At 32.0% G+C, this 19992-nt stretch overlaps 1 protein-coding gene across 6 annotated transcripts; it reads right to left on the reverse strand.

The window, feature by feature from the left end:
- Positions 1 to 13919: 13919 nt before the first annotated feature.
- On the reverse strand, positions 13920 to 19227 carry LOC108329441 (uncharacterized). 6 transcript variants are annotated; one of them, XM_017563643.2, is made up of 9 exons: positions 19073 to 19227; positions 17563 to 17716; positions 16390 to 17241; positions 16014 to 16305; positions 15661 to 15867; positions 15387 to 15560; positions 15042 to 15245; positions 14840 to 14953; positions 13920 to 14538 (listed from the first exon to the last, which is right to left on the reverse strand). In XM_017563643.2, the coding sequence occupies exons 3-9, from the start codon at positions 17202 to 17204 to the stop codon at positions 14197 to 14199; spliced, it is 2148 nt and encodes a 715-aa protein (XP_017419132.1). In that variant the 5' UTR covers positions 17205 to 17241; positions 17563 to 17716; positions 19073 to 19227; the 3' UTR covers positions 13920 to 14196. The 6 variants fall into 6 exon arrangements, with proteins under 6 accessions (XP_017419132.1, XP_052728155.1, XP_017419125.1 ...); XM_052872195.1 differs by having other exon boundaries at positions 16390 to 16816; positions 17021 to 17716; XM_017563636.2 differs by having other exon boundaries at positions 16390 to 17716.
- Positions 19228 to 19992: the final 765 nt, after the last annotated feature.

A 19992-nucleotide genomic window follows, 5' to 3' on the forward strand; every position in this document is an offset into this window, starting at 1 on the left:
GGTAATATTTGCGAATGGATTCATACGTATTGAAGACAAATGATACTTAAAAAGTAAATATACCAGACATACAAAATTATATTGAGGTAATACATATTTGTAAACTATATATGTACTTTATTTAATTTTCTTCCTTTACAAGGTCTCCGTAGAAAGAAAATCTATAAATAAAAACTGTACATTATTTTTTAATATGTGAATATACAATTTATAGTCTCATATATATATATAAATTGTTAAAAACTACTCTTTTTAACAAATATATTTGGATTTGTTGGCATATAACAAATTTATAGCACAATATTACTTATTACAGCAATAATAAAAAATATTTATGTCTGCAATGGACCAATATTACTTAATACGGCAATAAATAAAACATATTTAAATGTTTACACAAAACACTACTGTTATGTCTTGTAACTTAGACACGTGAGTTAGGTACATGAAGCCGACTCATCCTGAGATTTCAAGTCGGATATATCTAGAGAGGGGAATATTTATAGAAATGACAAAACTATATATTATGTAAAAAAAATCATAAATTTAGTGTTTTAAAATTTTGAGTTAAAAGTCACGTGAATTATTTGGATTGACTTATATAATGAGAGAAGAACAACCTCATACCACATTTAGTCTTCCAATCTAATAAGATAATTCAGATTGTAGTAAAATTTTCAGAATTTTATTGATGTTTATTTAAATGTAAGTTCAATAAACAAATAATCGTAGGTTTTTTTTTTGTTATTTACACTTAAAGATTCTAATATTCCTTTTTCAAAGTTGAATACCTTTTATTAATTTAAGTTTTTAATATATTGAATATTTGAATAATATATATATATATATATATATATATATATATAAATTAGTTAATATTTTCCTGAAGTCAAACTTAATTATATTGGGAGATTTGAAAAATCAGTTGTGTTTAATATTTTTCTTATGCTTTTAATATTGATTCAACGGTTTAACTTTTTTTAATCACACATAACTGATTATTTTCAATACTTTAAATTTTTAACGCAAATTTCAATATATAATTATTTATCATAAATCTGAAATATATTAAAGACCTATTAAAGTAACGAAGTATATATGATTGATGATACACAACCTGGCTAAGACTGGCGAACAAAAAAAAAATGCCAAATTTGACGGTTTCTTTCTCAAAAGGGCCACTTTTTTAAATTATTTCTTTTGGGTTTTCTATGTATTTGTTTCAGTTTTTTAAAATAAATCAGAAACTAAATAAATAAATAAATATGATGAAAACCAAGAAATTATTTTGTACCGTTTTTTCATAACTGTGTTTTGTTAGCTAATATGGTCCACCCAATGTTTGAATTAAGTTGAGTTAAAAAATATAGTTAAGACCTCAGTTAATCTGGATTAAACTGTCAGACTAGCTCACTAGTTTCATGATAAAAAAAAAATTAAAAAAATAATTACTCTGACACAATACAACTCAAATAATGTGGTGAAGAGAATATATAGGTTTTATTTACTTTCCAACTCTCAATTTCCCCTTCATTTCTCTCAAAATAAAATAAAAATTATTTAATTTTTTTATAAGCATTATTATATAAATTTGATTTATTACTTAATCTTTTTATTGTTATTAATTAAATTTGTATTATAGATGGGGTGAAGATATTTCAAGAGATGAATATGTCTTGATTTTCTTTTAAGATCCTAAATTATAATGTTATAGACGTGCAGGGACATTAATGAGTTGATCTTGGATGGTATATTTATATGATTTTGGATTATATTTTTTGTTTAAGATTATTTTAAATTGTATTTGTTATTTAGAGTTAAAGTCTTAAGATGGATATTTTAAATTAATTTTGAGATTAATATGTTATTTAAAATTGAGATGGATATTTTTATGCATATTAATATAATATTTAAACTTATTATTTATTCGTATTACTTTTTATATATTAGCATGGTTATCATAGTAATTTGGAATTTGATTTTATTTTCAAACTACACAAAAATACATTGAAGAAAATTAAAACACTATGTATTTGATATTTTTGAAGGTTATTAATAAGAATAAAGAAATATATACACTTTCATTTTATGTATAGCTATATATTTTTTATTTATTTTAGTTTTTCTTCTTATAACATTATATAACTTATAAATATATCTTTTTTTATTTTTTTCTAAGGGTATATTAAATGTTAATGAACTATTTTTATATTATCATTATATAAAGAGGATTGCTCTTTTTATATACATAATTTCTTTTTCAATTTTATCTTTCAGTAACAACATTTTTAAATTCAAATGATATTTCATAATAAAAAAATTATTTTTCAATTTTATTATTTTGGTAACTACTTTTTTAATTTTAAATAATTATGTATATCAAAAAAATATTTGTATAATAAAAATTTATACAAAATATTTATTTTTATAATTATTTTTAATACAAAATATTTTATAATTTAATCAATTTTTGTTAAAAAGAATAACACACATATTGAATGTGTTTTCACTAGTATGTATAAATAATTTTTCTCCTGATAAATAAGTCAGGTCATATTGCTCCACGACATCATCCATCTTAATCATTCTAAGTGTAAAATAATTTTTGTAACTGTAAACAGAGATAAAATCGTTTTTTATTCTCTCTTAACTAGCAAAAACATGTGGATTGTGTCTTGGTATTGGTATTTTTTTTAATCTGAATCATCTAAATAACCATATTTTAAAAGGATAATTTAAAAATTATTAATATATATATATATATATATATATATATATATATATATATATATATATATATATATATATATATATATAATATAGTGTGTGCTTAGTAATTTAAGGGGGAATATGCAAAAGTAACTGTGCCTTTTCTAGTTTATTAAATAAATAATTTATTCTTATTTATTAACATTACAAGTATTAATTAAATTTATAATGAAATTAATTAAAAAAAAGTAAAAAATAGATTTTAAATTTAACTTAATCTAATTTTACAAAATTGGTTTGACCTTATTTTCAGTTGATAAGAGGCTTCTAATCCACTCTTTCGTGTTGTGACTATCTCAGATTTAGAAAAAAATATATATCATTTTTAACTTATAAAAAAAAATAACACTATATATCTAACATAGATTCTTAAAAATAGTCATTATATTAATTTACAGAGTAATAGTTGTACCATATGACCGGACGATCGTCACGGTCAACAATGAAGACATGACCGGACATCCAACAAAAAAGATAAATTGGTCGGTCGGGACGGCCGACCTCATAAGTGTAAATGATTAATGTTAAGGATATTAAGGTAAATCACGTTTAAAGGTATTGGACTAGGATTAGGCCGATATTAAAATATCGCTAATCCTAAGTCTATGCTTTAAAACTATAAATATAAGTCAAAGATAACAGGTAAGTAGAGGCAATTACTATGCATTTATTACTGTCATTGTTGATTAAATAACCGGACGGTTCAATTACTGACTTTGGCATTGGAGTATCTTTAACAGGTATACCCCGACCGGACTAGCGGACAAGGAACCCAAGGAGCAAGATTGGACGACGAAGAAGAACAAATTGTGAAAGTATTTAATGACTGAGTCCTGTAACCGATACAATAGTCTTGAAAAAAATGTAACCGATACAATAGTCTTGAAAAAAAAAATGTAAGAATGATAGCATCATTTGGGTGAGAATGACATGGGTACATGTTTGTTTCAAAAGCAGAAAACAACATCAAAGAAACTGCTGTGATTACGTTAGAGTGAGCGTTCACTTATGTTAATGATCCTAGAGACATAAATACACTTTGCAAAGTGACAACGAAGGTCTAGAAAGAACATCAAACACAGAATGATAATTGTGATTTGTGGGAAAACAAGAAAATGATGAACACCCATTTTGTAATTTTTCAATGCATTTAACTTTTCTCTCTATAGTCATATGACATGTTCAATTCTGCCTGTTGACATGATTGATTTGTCCCTTCCTCTCGACCCTTCTTATCATAAGTCATTGCTCTTATACCATTGTTGAAAAAAAAAAAATAAAACCAAACCACCCTACACAAGACAAAAATCTTAGTTGAACAAACAAGTTTGTAACCTTTTATATAAAACCATCTCAAAAGTATTTCAAAGTACTCACACTAACTCATAATGTTTTCTCTTGTCTTTCTATAATTATTCTCCTTCGATGATCCCTTTATACACTGGAATAAATTTACTTCATTATGAATCACACTCACCTTTACTAATCCTCATTATGTTAGTAAATTCTCAAAAAGTTAATCTTGCCTTTTCAGTTATTTCATTTATTTGAATATTTAATTCTTTTTATCTACAAATTTCCCACCACGAAAATATTAGTTTTACTTGTTTCGATTTCATTAGTTATTTGGGTTTTTCTTTTAGTATTATAACATTAAATAAAGGATTACAATGAGAATAATATAAGTTTAGTGTAATGAATTAACACAATCTATAACTAAAAATGTTATTCAGTGCCAAAAGTTTAGACCGAAGGTGTTAAACACAATTCATAATTTACACACACACACACATGTTGCTTCACTCACCAAGATATTATTAGAATAAAAGGGCAAAAACGTAAAAGCCCATACTCAGATATTATTTCCCTTAAAACGTAAGGTGTGCACGTGATAGTGAGAGAAAGCAAAATGCAGAAAGAGAAGTCGAGAATCAGAGAGAGAGAGAGAGAGAGAAGCACTCGAAGCTCTGCTAGGGTTCAACCCTCTTCAACAGCCAGCCACCACCACACACGGCAGAGGATCACCACACTCAGAATCAGACCGATCAAAAGGTTGCAAATGCTCTCAGGTAAACTGTATAACTCTTCAAAATTTTATTAGCTGTAAAAGAATGATACAAAGTCTATTTATACACAAAGCACACACAGTAACAGAATACACTTCTGTTTTGTTTATTTTTAACACTCCTCCTAAACAAAACGGTAAAGATAACATGATTCTGAAGAAAACCAAAATTTTCAACCCTTTTCACCGATTGATCGGTGAAAGTTCCAATTTTTCAACTCCGATCTGCTTTCTAAGTTTTAGAAAGCGTTCCCCTTTCAGTGCTTTAGTGAGAATGTCTGCAATCTGGTCTTCAACCTCTAGCTTCTTTTTGCTGACTTGCTCTCTGATAAAATAAAATCGTGTCTCAATGTGTTTGCTCCTACCATGTGATGTAGGATGCTTAGTCAGGTCAATGGTTGACTTGTTGTCAACAACCAGTCTGACCTTCCCTATCCCTTCAATCTTCAGCTCCTTCATCAGTGAGTTAAGCCAGGCTGCTTGACAAGTGGCTTCACATGCCGCAATGTACTCTACTTCACATGAAGACAGAGCTACAACAGGTTCCTTAGTAGAGCTCCAGGAGATAGGTGCCCCATCAAAATAGAACACATATCCTGCTGTACTCTTCCTGTCACCCTTGTCCCCACACCAATCAGAGTCAGAGTAAGCAATTACTCTTACCTCTCCTCCTGATCCATACTTAGGCAGTCGAATCCCATACTCAGTGGTACCTTTTAGATACCTTAGGATCCTCTTTACAACATTCAGATGAGACACTCTGGGATTTTGCATGAATCTGCTGACCAAACCCACATTGTAGCTAATATCAGGTCTTGTATTGCACAAGTACCTTAGGCTCCCAAGCATTCTTCTATACTCAGTAGGGTCAACAGCTTCTTCTTCAGGATTTTTCTCGAGTTTTATGCCAACCTCTGCTGGAGTAATAGCAGAGTTGCATTGATCCATGTTAAACTTAGTTAACATGTCTATAATGTATCTAGACTGATGCATCATCATACCTGTATCAGTTGTAGTGAACTCAATCCCAAGAAAGTAACTAAGTTTACCCAAGTCACTCATCTCAAACTCCTGTAGCATCTGGGCTTTGAACTTGTTAATTCTCTCATCACTGCTGCCCGTAACCAACATATCATCTACATACAGGTACATAATTACCATATCCTTCCTGTCATTCTTCTCATAACACTGAACATATACTCCATGTTCAGACACACATTTTTCAAAGCCAATGCTTCCCATGAATCCATCTATCTTCTGGTTCCAAGCCCTTGGAGCTTGCTTAAGCCCATATAAGGCTTTCTTTAACTTGTATACCTTGTCAATGTGCCTCTTGACTTCAAAACCTTGAGGTTGAACCACATAGACTTCCTCTTCCAGGTCTCCATTTAAAAAGGCAGACTTTACATCTAATTGATGTAAAGCCCAGTTGTTCTGTACAACCATTGAAATAACCAGTCTTACTGTCTCCAATCTGGCCACAGGTGCAAACACCTCTTCGTAATCAATTCCAGCTTTCTGCAGAAACCCTTTTGCCACCAATCTGGCTTTGTATCTAGTCACAACCCCTTGTGGATTTATTTTAGACTTATAAATCCATTTTAGAGCTATGGGTCTCTTGTTAGGAGGTAATTCAGTCAGTTCCCAAGTCTGGTTTTTCACAATTGACCCAATTTCCTCCTGCATAGCCCTGTTCCATCTCTCATCCTTCACTGCCTGCTCAAAATTAACAAGTTCAGCTTCTGCTATTAAGGCAAAGTGAACAAAGTTGCCTTCTGATGAGATTGTTGCATCATATGCTAGGTCATAGTCTCTCAAATGGGCTGGCAATTGAGTAACCCGAGAAGACCTCCTAACACTCTCCTCCCTCCTGCATGCTTCTAATTCTGCTGCAGGTTCACTCTCCAACTCAATGGTTGGGTTCTCTTTTTCTTTAACTTCCCACTGCCATTCTCCAGTTTCATCAACTTTCACATCCCTGTTGACTGAAGCAGTACCTGTTACAGGATCATACAATTTGTATCCTCCTGTAACATGATACCCAATCATCACTAAAGGAATTCCTCTATCATCCAGCTTTTTCCTCAACTGTTCTGGAACATGCTTGTAGCATAGGGACCTAAACACTTTCAGATGCTTCACATCTGGCTTCACTCCTGACCAAGCTTCCTCTGGTGTGACATCATTAAGTCTCTTTGTTGGAGACAAATTTAATACATAAGTGGTTGTCAACACAGCCTCACCCCATAAGAAACTAGGTAGCCCCTTGCTTTTCAGCATGCACCTTACCATGTTTAGAATTGTTCTATTTTTCCTCTCTGCTGCCCCATTGTGTTGAGGCGTGTAGGGAGGAGTAACCTCATGAACAATTCCTTCTTTTCCATAATAATCTCTGAAATCAGTGGAGATATATTCTCCTCCTCCATCTGTTCTAAGTGTCTTCAATTTGTTCTCACTCTGCCTTTCAACCATATTTTTGAACCGCTGAAAATGTTGCAGCACTTCCCCTTTTCTCTTTAAGAGATAAACCCAACATTTTGTGGTCCAGTCATCTAAAAATAGTAGAAAGTACCTGCTGCCACCAGGTGTCTCTACTTGCATAGGGCCACAAACATCCGAGTACACCACTCCTATTTTCTCTACAGATTTCTGGGGTAAAAACCTTTGAAAATTGCCACGGGTCTGCTTGCATTGGACACATTCCCTGCAAACAGTTCTTGGAATGTCCACCTTACATAAGCCAGTCACCAAATTCTTCTGACTTAGCATTGATAGATCTTTAAAATTCAGATGTCCAAATCTAAGGTGCCACAACCACTCATTTTCCTCTTCTGCTGCAGTAAAACAGTGATGGTTTACTGCCTCCATCACCAATTTAAACGTTCTGTTCTGGGAAAGTTCAGCCTGTATCACCTCTTTTCCCTCTTGGTTGAAGATGCTCAGGCCATTGTTTTCCATCTTCATCACATAGCCCTTTTGGAGTAGTTGTCCAAGACTAAGTAAATTAGTCTTTAACCCAGGTACATACAGTACCACTTCAATGACCACTTCTCTACCATCTTCACCCCTCAAAGCTACTCTGCCAGAGCATTCTACCTCCAAACTGCTGTTATCAGCAAATTTGATCTTTCTATTCTTCACTCTCTGCACTCTCACAAACCAGTCTTTTCTCCCAGTCATGTGAGTTGAGCAGCCAGAGTCAAGATACCACACAGTGCTTTCTTGTTGCTTCTCATCATCATAGGCCATCAAAATTATTGCCTCTGAATCTGATTCTTCTTAGACCAGATTAGCCCTCTTAGGTTTATTCTTGGCCCCTTCACCTTTCCAGCACTCCTTTGCATAATGACCCAGCTTCTGGCAGTTATAGCATTTCACCTTTTTCTTATCAAATTTCCATTCTCCATCAGCATTCTTTGTTTTCTTCTCTTTTCCAGATTCAGTGAACTCTTCTCCTTGTTGATCCAGAGAATCTTTTCCTTTCTTTCCTCCTTTTTCGCCTTTCTTGAAACCTTTTTTACCTCTCCATTGTGATCTGGCCTGCAGGGCCTGCTCCTGACATTGTCTGCGTTCATTGAGACGTAACTCATGAGCCTCCAGTGAATGCAACAACTCCTCACTGTCAATATCCTCTCTTCTCCGGGTTTCTTCAATAGCAGTCACCACATAGTCAAATCTGGGAGTTAGGGTTCTCAGAACTTTATCTACTATGTACTCATCAGTTACCTTTTCACCACAAGTTCTCATTTTATTCACTAACTCCTGGACCTTATCAAAATACTCAGCCACGATTTCACTTTCCTCCATGATCAGAGTTTCAAATTTCCTCCTTAAAGCTTGCAGTTTAACCTTTGCATTTCTGTCTCCATCACCGTAGGTTTTCATCAGCATTCCCCAAATCTCCTTTGCAGTAGCTGCATTAGAGATTTTGTTGAAAATTTTCTGACTTACACATTGATACATCAAGAACCTGGCCTTGCTGTCCAGTTTCTCCAGCATCTTGTGTTCTTTCTTTTGTTCTTGGGTTGCCCTTTCACTCAACACAGGCACTCCTTCTTCAATGATTTCCAACACATCTTGAAAACCAAACACAACCCACATCTTGATCCGCCAATCTGCAAAATGCTTGCCATCAAACACGGGTAGTGACCCCTGAATTCCTCTTATTTCAGCCATCCTTTCTTGCTACACTCTTTCTGAATCTTTGATCTATACCCAGTCAAAGAAACCTCCTTTTCTGCAGTTCTGGATACACACACCTCCAGAATACAGTACTCACTTTCCACACACCTCAGGACAATAACCTATGCTCTTGATACCATATTAGAATAAAAGGGCAGAAACGTAAAAGCCCACACTCAGATATTATTTCCCTTAAAACGTAAGGTGTGCACGTGATAATGAGAGAAAGCAAAATGCAGAAAGAGAAGTCGAGAATCAGAGAGAGAGAGAGAGAAGCACTCGAAGCTCTGCTAGGGTTCAACCCTCTTTAACAGCCACCACCACACACGACAGAGGACCACCACACTCAGAATCAGACCGATCAAAAGGTTGCAAATACTCTCAGGTAAACTGTATAACTCTTCAAAATTTTATTAGCTGTAAAAGAATGATACAAAATCTATTTATACACAAAGCACACACAGTAACAGAATACACTTCTGTTTTGTTTATTTTTAACAGATATACTGCAAGATACAGGTAAACATAACATTAGAATTTTGAACTTATCAAGTGCTGGACACACACACATTACGTTTCTAATAATTAGATTTATTTGTCATTCTCAAATACGAATGCATATACGAATAACAAGAATAGATAAAGTAAAGACACCTCCTTTTGAGATTGAGCTACATAAAAATGCTAATCTCTTCTTCTAAAAGGAATCTGAATTTTTAACCTACGAAGGCTATTTGTGGTAGGACTAAAGTTAAGAAAACAATATCATCATACGATAGAAAAAGAAGATGATTGGAGAGATGAAACGTACAGAAAGTCAATATAAGACTAAACCTGTTTTTAATGCATCATATAATTGTCCAACAATATCTTTCGTTGTTCCAGGAAAGTCAATATAAGACAGTACTGGAGGCTATGACTGATATGTCAAAAACCGAAGTTGTGGATTCTGTCAGAATGTAATATCAGAAAGAACTCTTGAATGAACCACTAAAACTCCTAGTTTCCTTTGTTCTAAATTCCTTCGTTTTCATTTTCCCTACTAGATAACGTATATTGATCAGTGCAAATCATTTTGTATCCCTGTATAAAGGTTGAGTTTCAGTTTTACCAAGTCCATCTCCATGTATCGTGGAGTCTCCAGGTATATACAAAGTTATAGCTAGTTGTATTATAATTTCTATCTATATAATCATCTCTTTCACTCACTTCTACTTAGTTTTAATCAGAGATTTCTCTACTGGGAAATGGCAAGCAGATTTTGATTTAGGCAAAGACCATCGCATCTTCCTTGGATTATTCGCTGAAGTCTTTTATATGTTTCATAGACGAATTATTTGTAGTATTTTTAAAGCATATTATTATCACTTAATATGTTTAAATCATTGATCAGTTTCTCTGAGCTTTTAAGTATATATAAACAGACACGGAAGAGGAAGCAGCTAGGGCTTATGATGTTGAGAGCATAAGTTGAAAGGGCTCAACGCCATTACTAATTTCAGTATCAGGTTTTATAACGTTGATGCCACTTTGCTTGGAGAAACTGATCATGAAAAAGTGATATATCAGCCAAAAATCACTGTCCCTGTGGAAGCAATGCACGGCCAGGAAAAGGTTCAATGCATATAAGAAATTCATCAAGAGGCCTAGACCAAGTTGAAGTTGAATACGTTAGTGGAGTACAAGTTCAGAATTGAGACTGTGATTGGAATATGAACTAAATTTCAATGTTGAGCAGGTTTCTATGTCAAAAAGTTTGTTGTCGTTTGTGGAAGTTAAACTTTAAGTGCAGGATATGCATGGCATGCTATTTTTATGTTTGGCTTCAACGCTATACTTTATGGTTGGTTTTAATCTTTATATTTATACCATTTAGTAGTATATGTCAAGGGTGGGTTTTTTAAAAAAATTGTAGGCAAATCTGAAAAAAATTACACGAAGGCAATTTTAAAAAATTTCGAGAATAGACAAGACATAGATTTTTTTAATATTTCAAATAAAAAATTTGTACATCTCGACTTTGTTTTTTTCTCAATTAACATGCGGTCGTCGTTAGACGTTCCAACCACTTCCAATTTGTTTAGGAATAATTTGTAACTGAGTTTATTTCAACCGAATTAACCATATGTTCCATTAAGTTTTTTATATACTCTACCAAATTCTCCACATACTTTACTATATTTTCTACATGTTCCATCAAGCTTTTAATGTTTCTTTTCTGGTTCTATGAGATCAATTCGATTACAATATGTGTTTTCGCTGGACTTATGATAACTCAGTTACTAGTTACTTTTGGATAACTTTCATAAAATGTAACTTGAAGTCATTGAACTTAACCATTTCCAAAAGTTGGACACAAAAACAAAAGTTATATGCAAAGTGTACAATTTCTTCATTTAAAATATTGTGAAAGTACGTAGCTTACTTATTCTCATTATTTTTTAAATTTTGCCTATTTTTATAATTTTTCTATTAGATTTAAAAAAAAACCGCCAAAAATGTGTATGTTTGCATGCTCTTTAAGTTATGACAAAATGTTATTTTCAAACAATAAATTTTTTTTCTTCTAACAAGTTTTCGTTATTTAGTGGAATCTTGCTTCCCATCTGTGGTAAGATAGTAGCTAAAGCTTTATATTTCATGCTGTATTAGGATTTCTTTGGTCTTAGTCATTCTACTAAAGTTGTTCTTTGAATGAAGCGTGTACAATTTTCTTTTCTTTTGGAAATTATGATCAGTAGAAAACGACATATCTTGATTTAACAGTGTTAGAAATAAATTGGCTATTGTCGTTCTTTTGGGAAAGAATTCCTTATTCAGGTTTATGTTAATATATATGACTACTTTAGGGTTAATCTCACATTTAATGTGTTTATACATACGCGAAGTTTCAATGAAAGACAAAAATATGTCTAATTATTTCGGGTGATTTAAAAGAGAAAGATTTGAGAGGTATATCCAGTACTTTTTTTTTTAAACCCTAAACCCTAATAGATGAAAATAAAGAGATGAAGGTAAATAACAATAAGAATGACCATACTGTGTTTCATTCGATGACAATTTTATACATTTGAAATTACATGTACAATATCATTTCAATCATCTAATTTACTCAATTCAAATTTCCAATTCAAGACAATTCATTGCTCTTGAATAATCTAAGAACATTAACCAATTAATCCCTTGGTAATGAAATTAATGTTTTTTTCATTAAGAGTTTATAATGATTAATGACACTTTTCCAAGATTTCATGTCATTGCATGGTTTGATTATATCCTAATAAGATGGTAAGTCGGTGTCTATATGCTACCCCACTCAAAAAAAAAATTAAGTTAAACCTGATAAATATTTGTTTAAAATTTATCCATGATTTTTTAAAATTGACTGACATACCTACATATATTTAAAAAGAAATATTTTATAAATTTTTAAAATAAAATTAAAAAATATATAAAATATAATATAAATTAAAATTTAATTAAATTTAACTTAATGAAATAAAAATTATATTTTTATTTTTATTTTTATTTTTTTTGCAAGTAACTAATATGAGTACTATATAACAATTAAATTTTTATTTTTATTTTTTGTAAGTAATTAAATTTTTATTTTTATTTTTTACAAGTAATTAATTAAATAAAAATTAATATCCTCTACTCATTATCCACAAATTATAAATACCTAAGAGTACTAACTACCTTTTACAAATTTTAGGCACAAACATTCTTAGAACACAATTATTTTTATCATTTATAATCTAGAATTAAACTACATCTATCAATTACCATCAATCTTTAAAAACATAAAAAATAAAATCAAATTAGAAAAGTAATATATATATATATATATATATATATATATATATATATATATATATATATATATATATTCAGTATTATAGCTACGTATGAGTGTTCATGTCATGGGTTAGTGTTTTATATTCAATTTAATCTTAATATTTTGTTAATTTTATTCAATTATTAGATTTATGTTCTAATTTTTTTTACGTGTAAAAGATAGGATTACAGTTGTTTAAAAATAATGAAGAATTGTTCTTTTAATTTTAAAAATAATAAAAAATTTTCATTCTAATTTTAAAAATAATAAATAATTTTATTCTAATTTTAAAAATAAATTTGAGTTTCCCTTTAATTTTAGAAATAAATTAAAAAATTTCTTCTAATTTTAAAAATAAGGAAAAGATTTCTTTTAATTTTAGAAATAATGAGGAATTTTTCATCTAATATTAAAAATAATATAAATTTTAGCTTCTAAAATTTAAAATTATAATTAAATAAAATTAACAAAATATAGAACTAAATTGAAAAAAATAATTGAACTAAATTGATATTGACTTCATGATACTAACACTAAACACTAATATTACAACATTACACATATGGACAACTTTTTTAAAAGTAAGAAAGAATCCAAAATAATAATAAAAGTTAAAAAAAATTGTTTTTAAAAACCACAGTTCATATGCTATTAATGATTTAGATGACGAGAAATAACCAAAATTATGAAAATTAATATCACATCTAACATGAGAAAAATGAGTTTTATGTATAAAAAGTTAATGAAAATAAAAACTAAAAGTGATATTAAGAAAAGAAAAATGAGCTAAATTAATTAGTTTTACCAATACCAAGTATCTTCCATTGCAATAAATTAAGTAACTACATAACTTCTAATTAAAACAAACTTTTCAACTTTCACTTAATTTCCAAATACAAGTTCAAGTGTGCTATTTCTAATACGTAATAAAGATTTTGTAGAAGTGCATTCAAGTTGCCAAAACTAACGAAGAAACTTGTTTAAAGACATCCTATGTCTTTATCACAAAAAAGATGTTGAATAATAGATAAACTAAACAACTCATCTAAAATTCTAAATCATAAATTTAGGAAATTGTAAAATTTTGTATAATCAATATAACAATAAATAAATATTAAAATTTTCTATTACAAATGTATCTTGCATGCTAATACTAAAACAGAAAGATGTAATGACTTATGTTTATATACAAAAAAATAAAACTGCAGGCTTACAAACTCTGCTATTGATGAACATTCTCAAAGTATCTAAATCTCTGTATTTCATTTCTTTTCAATTTTCTCAGTTCACTATGGTGATTTTTTTCCATGGTAGGTATCTACGCATGTGGAACTTACAAGGCTCACATGGACCAAACTTCACGTAAGAGTTGGTATCTAGAATTTGTGGTGGGGTGGCCCCCTTGTTCTTTGTGACTACCTTTACCATTATGAGTGACTGATGGAGATGAAGGAAGCTTATCAATGATGGATGTAAGAGGGGAATCAAGTTCCTCTAGCTCTTCATCACTGGTGTATCCTCTTCTCTTAACATCTGATACATTTCTTCCCAAGTGAGACTTTCCTCCAGCCTCTGCAACTTTCTCTGCCACATTACCAGAGGAGGGAGGCTTGTACAGAACAGGAGCAGCTACATAGGGGAAGCTTCTTCCAGCTTCTGATGACAATCTTCGCTCTATAATAGTCTGAACATGAAGTATACAAAATTCAATAAATCAGTTTCCAAAATTAGAGCAAAAAGTTACAAAAGATATGCTTCATGAAATTAAACTCCATTAAATGTAAGTATCAATCTCATGCGAGTAATTAACTTGTTATTTCCTACTAACGTTATGTTATTAAAGTGAAAGTGTGATGAGAGAAACCAAAATTAAATGTTCATTCAATTCTTAGACAAACACCTAAATTGGTTCAAGTTGGTAAATCTAGCAACGAATTGATGTATCCTTGTAAACAGCTTAAAAATGAAAGTGATGTATGGTATACCTCTGCGTTCAGGGCCTCCAATACAGTTCCTGGAACAAAGTCTGGACAGAATTCATCAGGAGTGAAGTTACAGAGAATCCGTATAACCAATGACAGACTGATGGAAGGACACACCTATAAGCACAACAATGAAAAACAGGGAATAAAGACAACGACAAACCTATAAAATGTGAAACTGATGTGTAGCAAAAGAAAAACTAACCTCCTGTCTGATTTTTCTATCTATAAGCATGTCTTTAGGCAGCATCAGAAGGTCACTCAAGTCGTTTAGGAGAACAAAAGACTTAGGTTCACCAGCCCCACCCTGCTTTTCATCATTCTCACCCTTCTCCTCCTGATCTTCTTGTACACAATCTTCAACATCCATGCCAAACATGTCAGTAAGCCATCTAGACCAATTGCCAACCTGCAGTTCAAGTAGTTCTTCCATAAGGGTAAACACATAAACTAAACTTCCTATATATGAAAGCTGCCAGATTAGAAAATATTCAATTTTAACTACAACGTGTGAAAGACAAGCAGTAACAAAAAGGGCAAATATACATACAGAATTTTTTAGCTGTGCACCAGAACCAAAGCTTAAATCCCCAGCTGGAATTGGCAAAACCTTTGAATCCACAATAGGGTCTGATATAGGATCAGTTGGGATCTCAAGGGCCGACTCCCGAAGAATAGCATTGAACATAGCAATGTCTAGTCTAGCTATGCATTGTTCCATGACCTGGTGAAAGAATTCAAATCTACTTAATCCTGACCCAAAGAAAAGTTGATTATAAACAATGCAAGATTGGAAAGTTATCACGGATAGTAAAAAAACACACCATTCTAGCCAATACGGGCAAACAACCACACTCATGTCCTCCTGCTCGAACAGGACAGAGTCGTTGAAAGGCATCTTGGAAAGCATTTCTCCAAAGATTGATGGAAAAATTTCCTTGATTTTGATCACCCAGAGCAGGTCCCATCAGCTTCCCAATAGATTTATTTGAAGAATCCCCATCTGGAGACTGCATATAGGGAGTCAAAGCCTGAAAACATAGCATGATTCTCAGGTTATAAAAAAGGCTTCAAAGAATGACCCTAGAGATCCACTGTACTGGACAATATGTAAGAATGATTATTTTCTTATATCAATGAAATTCATCAATCATCTAACACAGGAGACAGCATCTACCTGCCACCACACTGACTCCACTATCCGAGAAAAGATCCATGATTCTACTCTTTCTAAAGCAAAGGTAAAGGTTCCTGTCTCTTGCCAATCTTCAACGAGAGGCATAAAACCACTTCCTGGTTTACCATTGGAGCTACTCTTCCGTTTCAGTGCAGTATACTTCCCATCATTTCTCTTGCCAGTCCCATTTGACTCAGCCAACCTTTTAAAGGGACTAGCTTGACATGAATTCCCAAAAGCTTGTGAAATTATCTCTCTCAGTACAACGGTATTTGACAACCAGAAAGTTAACCTAAAACACAAACCAATAAGAAAATATTTTATGTCCATGTTCAAATTAGTAAACAATAGAACTTTAACAATAAAACAAGCATACCTTGAAACATCATTACCACAAGACTTAGCAACCAAAATGAGGCCAGAAACAGTATTCTTGGCAATTGTGGCTCTCCTTTTTTGGGTCCAATGCTTACAAGCATGTATATAGAGCCTAGAAAGGCGTCGAGCTGGTGTGTGCACCTTGTGTCCTGAGCTTCCATGCTCTGGTACAATAGAATAAAGTGACACTTCAAGAGCAGCAACTTCTCTAAGTTCCTCTTCAAGCTTTTCAATTCGTAATTGCATTTCGTCAATTTTTAATTCCACAGCTGCCTCATCCTCATGTTCATCATTTTTTTCAGCATTAACCGTTTCATGACTTTCATATTCAATTCCTATGCTCTGAGCACCATTGGGGGATCCATCCACAATATCAAGTTCCTTGATCTCTTGAACAGGTTTTTCATCAACACCTTCAGAAGATTCTGACAAAGCATTTACAGGAACTTTCAAAGTCTTAGAATTGGTTGAGGAAATATTTTTGTCTGCAACTCTGGAGGGCCCTTTATTTGGGTTCATAGGTTTCTTTTGATTGCCATGTGATACCTTTGATTGCAATTTATTTTCTTTTTTATCAGATCTCTCCTTTGAAACACGGTTGTTTTCTGGAGGATTAACTCTAACCTTACCTTTAGGATCTTTTGAAGCCACTTCAGTTCTCTCATCCTCAGTTGTCAAAGAATCACCTTGGGAAGATACTGAATCCTTTACTGTCTCAGCATCTGATACTTCGTCATTGCCTTCCTTTTGCTCTTTCTCCAAATCAGTAGAATGATCATCAGCCACTTCATTTTTGTTTTCACTAGCAACCATTTCATTAACTTTGATCTTGGCAAGTGCCTCCTCAGACCTGTTGACATCGTCCAGGTAATGTATAACCACATTTTCATAAGTTTCTGAATTCTCTGAGGCCGTGTTGGAATCACTTATAGTATTATTTGCAGTTGGTCTACTATCATGGAGTGTCTTAGATTCAATTCCTTTTTCACTCAATTTTTTTGAAGAATTATCTTGTTGCAATTTACTCTCTCTCCTTTCGGTTTTTCTTGAACCCTTTGTCTGACTATTTCTTGAAGCTTTTCTCTTCTCAATTTCTTTCATACTTTCAAATTCCTTCAAATATCAATCAAATGAAGATGTTGTGACAGGGGAAATGATAGCAGTAACTAACCTTAGCAAACACGTTATGCGCTAGTTCCCCAATCCTATAGTCTGTAATCACTAACAATACCCACTCCCCAGAATAGTGCTTTGGCTTCCACCACCCGAGAAGCGAGTTCAGGACCTCCCTGTTTTTCCAGGGGATTAAAACAACTAGTATCTACCTGCAAAAGTATAGGTAAAATAAGTGACTACGTTTTCAAAGAATAATATTCAATAATAATAAAGGAAAACCAAGAAAGGTTATCGCATAAGAGGCGAGGTGAAGGCATTTGAAGCATTCATCACAATGAGTATACAAAATCAAAACATACAGTCTATGTGAATGTACCAGAGAAAAAGAACCCAGAAATATGACAACTGCAGAAAGTTCATTCATAAAGCACACAATTTGCAATAATTGAAGGAACCAAGTTCAATTTGAGGCCACAAATTTTAAGCGTAAAATAAATTAAGACTTCGTTTAGAAAGCAACTAATAACAACAACGACAGAAATCAAAATGATAACATTCAGAGAAAATAAAAATAAATACAAACATAAACAAAATTTCAAAAGGCACAGATGCATTAATCCGAAATCTTTGATAAGCAATTCTGCATTCATTTGGATCTTGTCCACACAAGTAAAACTGAAGTAAGTTCCTAGAACAACCATGATGTCATCATCGCTTCTTTATTTTATACTCTCTCCAGGAGCAAGAAATGCGTCTATTGAGAAAATAAAAAACAAAAAACACTTCATTGTGGTACCAAGTCGAATTAGAATGGAGTGACAGCGACATGGTGGTACCCTGGAAATATTCTCAGCAAAAAGAAAAATAGCCAACCAAACAAGATGCGGCCACCATCTTAGAGCAAAAAATAAAAAACAAATAAAAGAATACCAAGCACCATCAGAGACCTAGAAGTAGAGGGTGAAGAAATTTTCTTCATCACCAATATCAAATATGATAGCTGGCTATATTGCAATAATTTCAAGACCCCATATAACAACTGTCACTCATCAGTCTAAAAATCTTGTCTTTTTTTAACTATTAACCTTGACCAACCCAACCCCACTCATCAAGTAAAATTAGGATTTAGCAGTGAAAGCTTGTTCATTCAACTACTACATTTTCTTAATTTCAATTAAAAAAGCAAGCAAAACAAAACAACAACGGAAGGAAACGGAAGTTACATCACACTTACTATTTAATAAGCAGAAGAAAAATTAATAAATGAAACAGAAAACAAACAGAAGATTAAATACATAAGGAGAAGGGTGAATTGGGTTTTGAAAATTATTTACAGAAAAAAGACAATTGTAACCGTACCCAAAAAGCATTGTACTTGAGGTTTCTCTGAGAACAAAACCAAAAATGGCAGAATGAGAAACAAAGACAAACAAAGAAAGGTACTTCACGAGAGAAAAACACATGAAACTAAGAGAAGAGAGAGAATAAAGACTCAAAAACTGTAACAGTAACAAAGAAGAAGAAGAAGAAGATATAACAGTTAAAAACTTTAGAACTTGACTAACCCCACAAGCAAAAATGATGGCAGACAAAAAGATCCTTGGGATTAGCAATGTTGTCACTCTGGTTTGTGCTCTTGTTTTGTTACAAATTCCAACACTTCTCGAGGAGAAATTTCTCACTTCTCAAGAGAGAGAGAGCACAGAGAAGTAGAGTGAGGGAACGTGCACGCGTTTTAAAACGGAACAGAGAGTGGTGTAGGCAACCGGGAAATGGTGTCGGTGCATGAAGGTCACCGGGTATGGCCGGTTATTATAGTCAACCTTTCAATGGTGCGATGTGATCCTTTTGGGCCCTATTATTATTTCCTAAAACGCACCGTCCCTTCTTCTCAATAATTTAATGAGATGTTTTAATTGTTATTTATTCTCTTAATCCTCTTCATGATGGTTTATCAGAATTCACTCTTCTAAAAGTACCTACCTACTAATAAGAGATTTTTGAAGTTAAAAAATTTATAAAAATTCAGAGTTCGTATTATTAAAAAACATATGATTTAAAGAAGGTTAAATAATTGGACCAGTCTTATTCTTTTACCAAAATCACATATCGGTCCTCATATTTTAATTTAACTTTTAATTTTAAAAAAATTGATAAAATCATGTTATTTTTGTTGTGTACTAGTTTGTATCCGTGATTTCTTTTATTTTTTTTAATATTTTTTAATTTTTATTATTTTTAATATGAAAATAAAAATTTATCATGATGTCAAACTAATTAATATATATATATATATATATATATATATATATATATATATATAAATAAATAATGTGACAGTGACCAAATATCATTAGTCTCAATATAATTTATATATTTTTATTTTGTTTTAATTCAGTTTTTATTTTTCAAAAATTAAATAGTTTTATCTTCTAACAAAATTTAATTTTTATATAAATTTAATACAAATATTTTTATTAAAATT

Source organism: Vigna angularis, chromosome 2 (genome assembly GCF_016808095.1).
Source record: "Vigna angularis cultivar LongXiaoDou No.4 chromosome 2, ASM1680809v1, whole genome shotgun sequence".
NCBI classification, from domain to species: domain Eukaryota; kingdom Viridiplantae; phylum Streptophyta; class Magnoliopsida; order Fabales; family Fabaceae; genus Vigna; species Vigna angularis.

Coding starts and splice junctions, on each gene's coding strand:
- LOC108329441 (XM_017563636.2), bottom strand. CDS start 17,492: ATGAAAGAAATTGAGAAGAGAAAAGCTTCAAGAAATAGTCAGACAAAG. Junction 16,306..16,389: donor TGTGGTAATGATGTTTCAAG/GTATGCTTGTTT, acceptor TTTGTGTTTTAG/GTTAACTTTCTGGTTGTCAA. Junction 14,539..14,839: donor TGGAGGCCCTGAACGCAGAG/GTATACCATACA, acceptor CTTCATGTTCAG/ACTATTATAGAGCGAAGATT.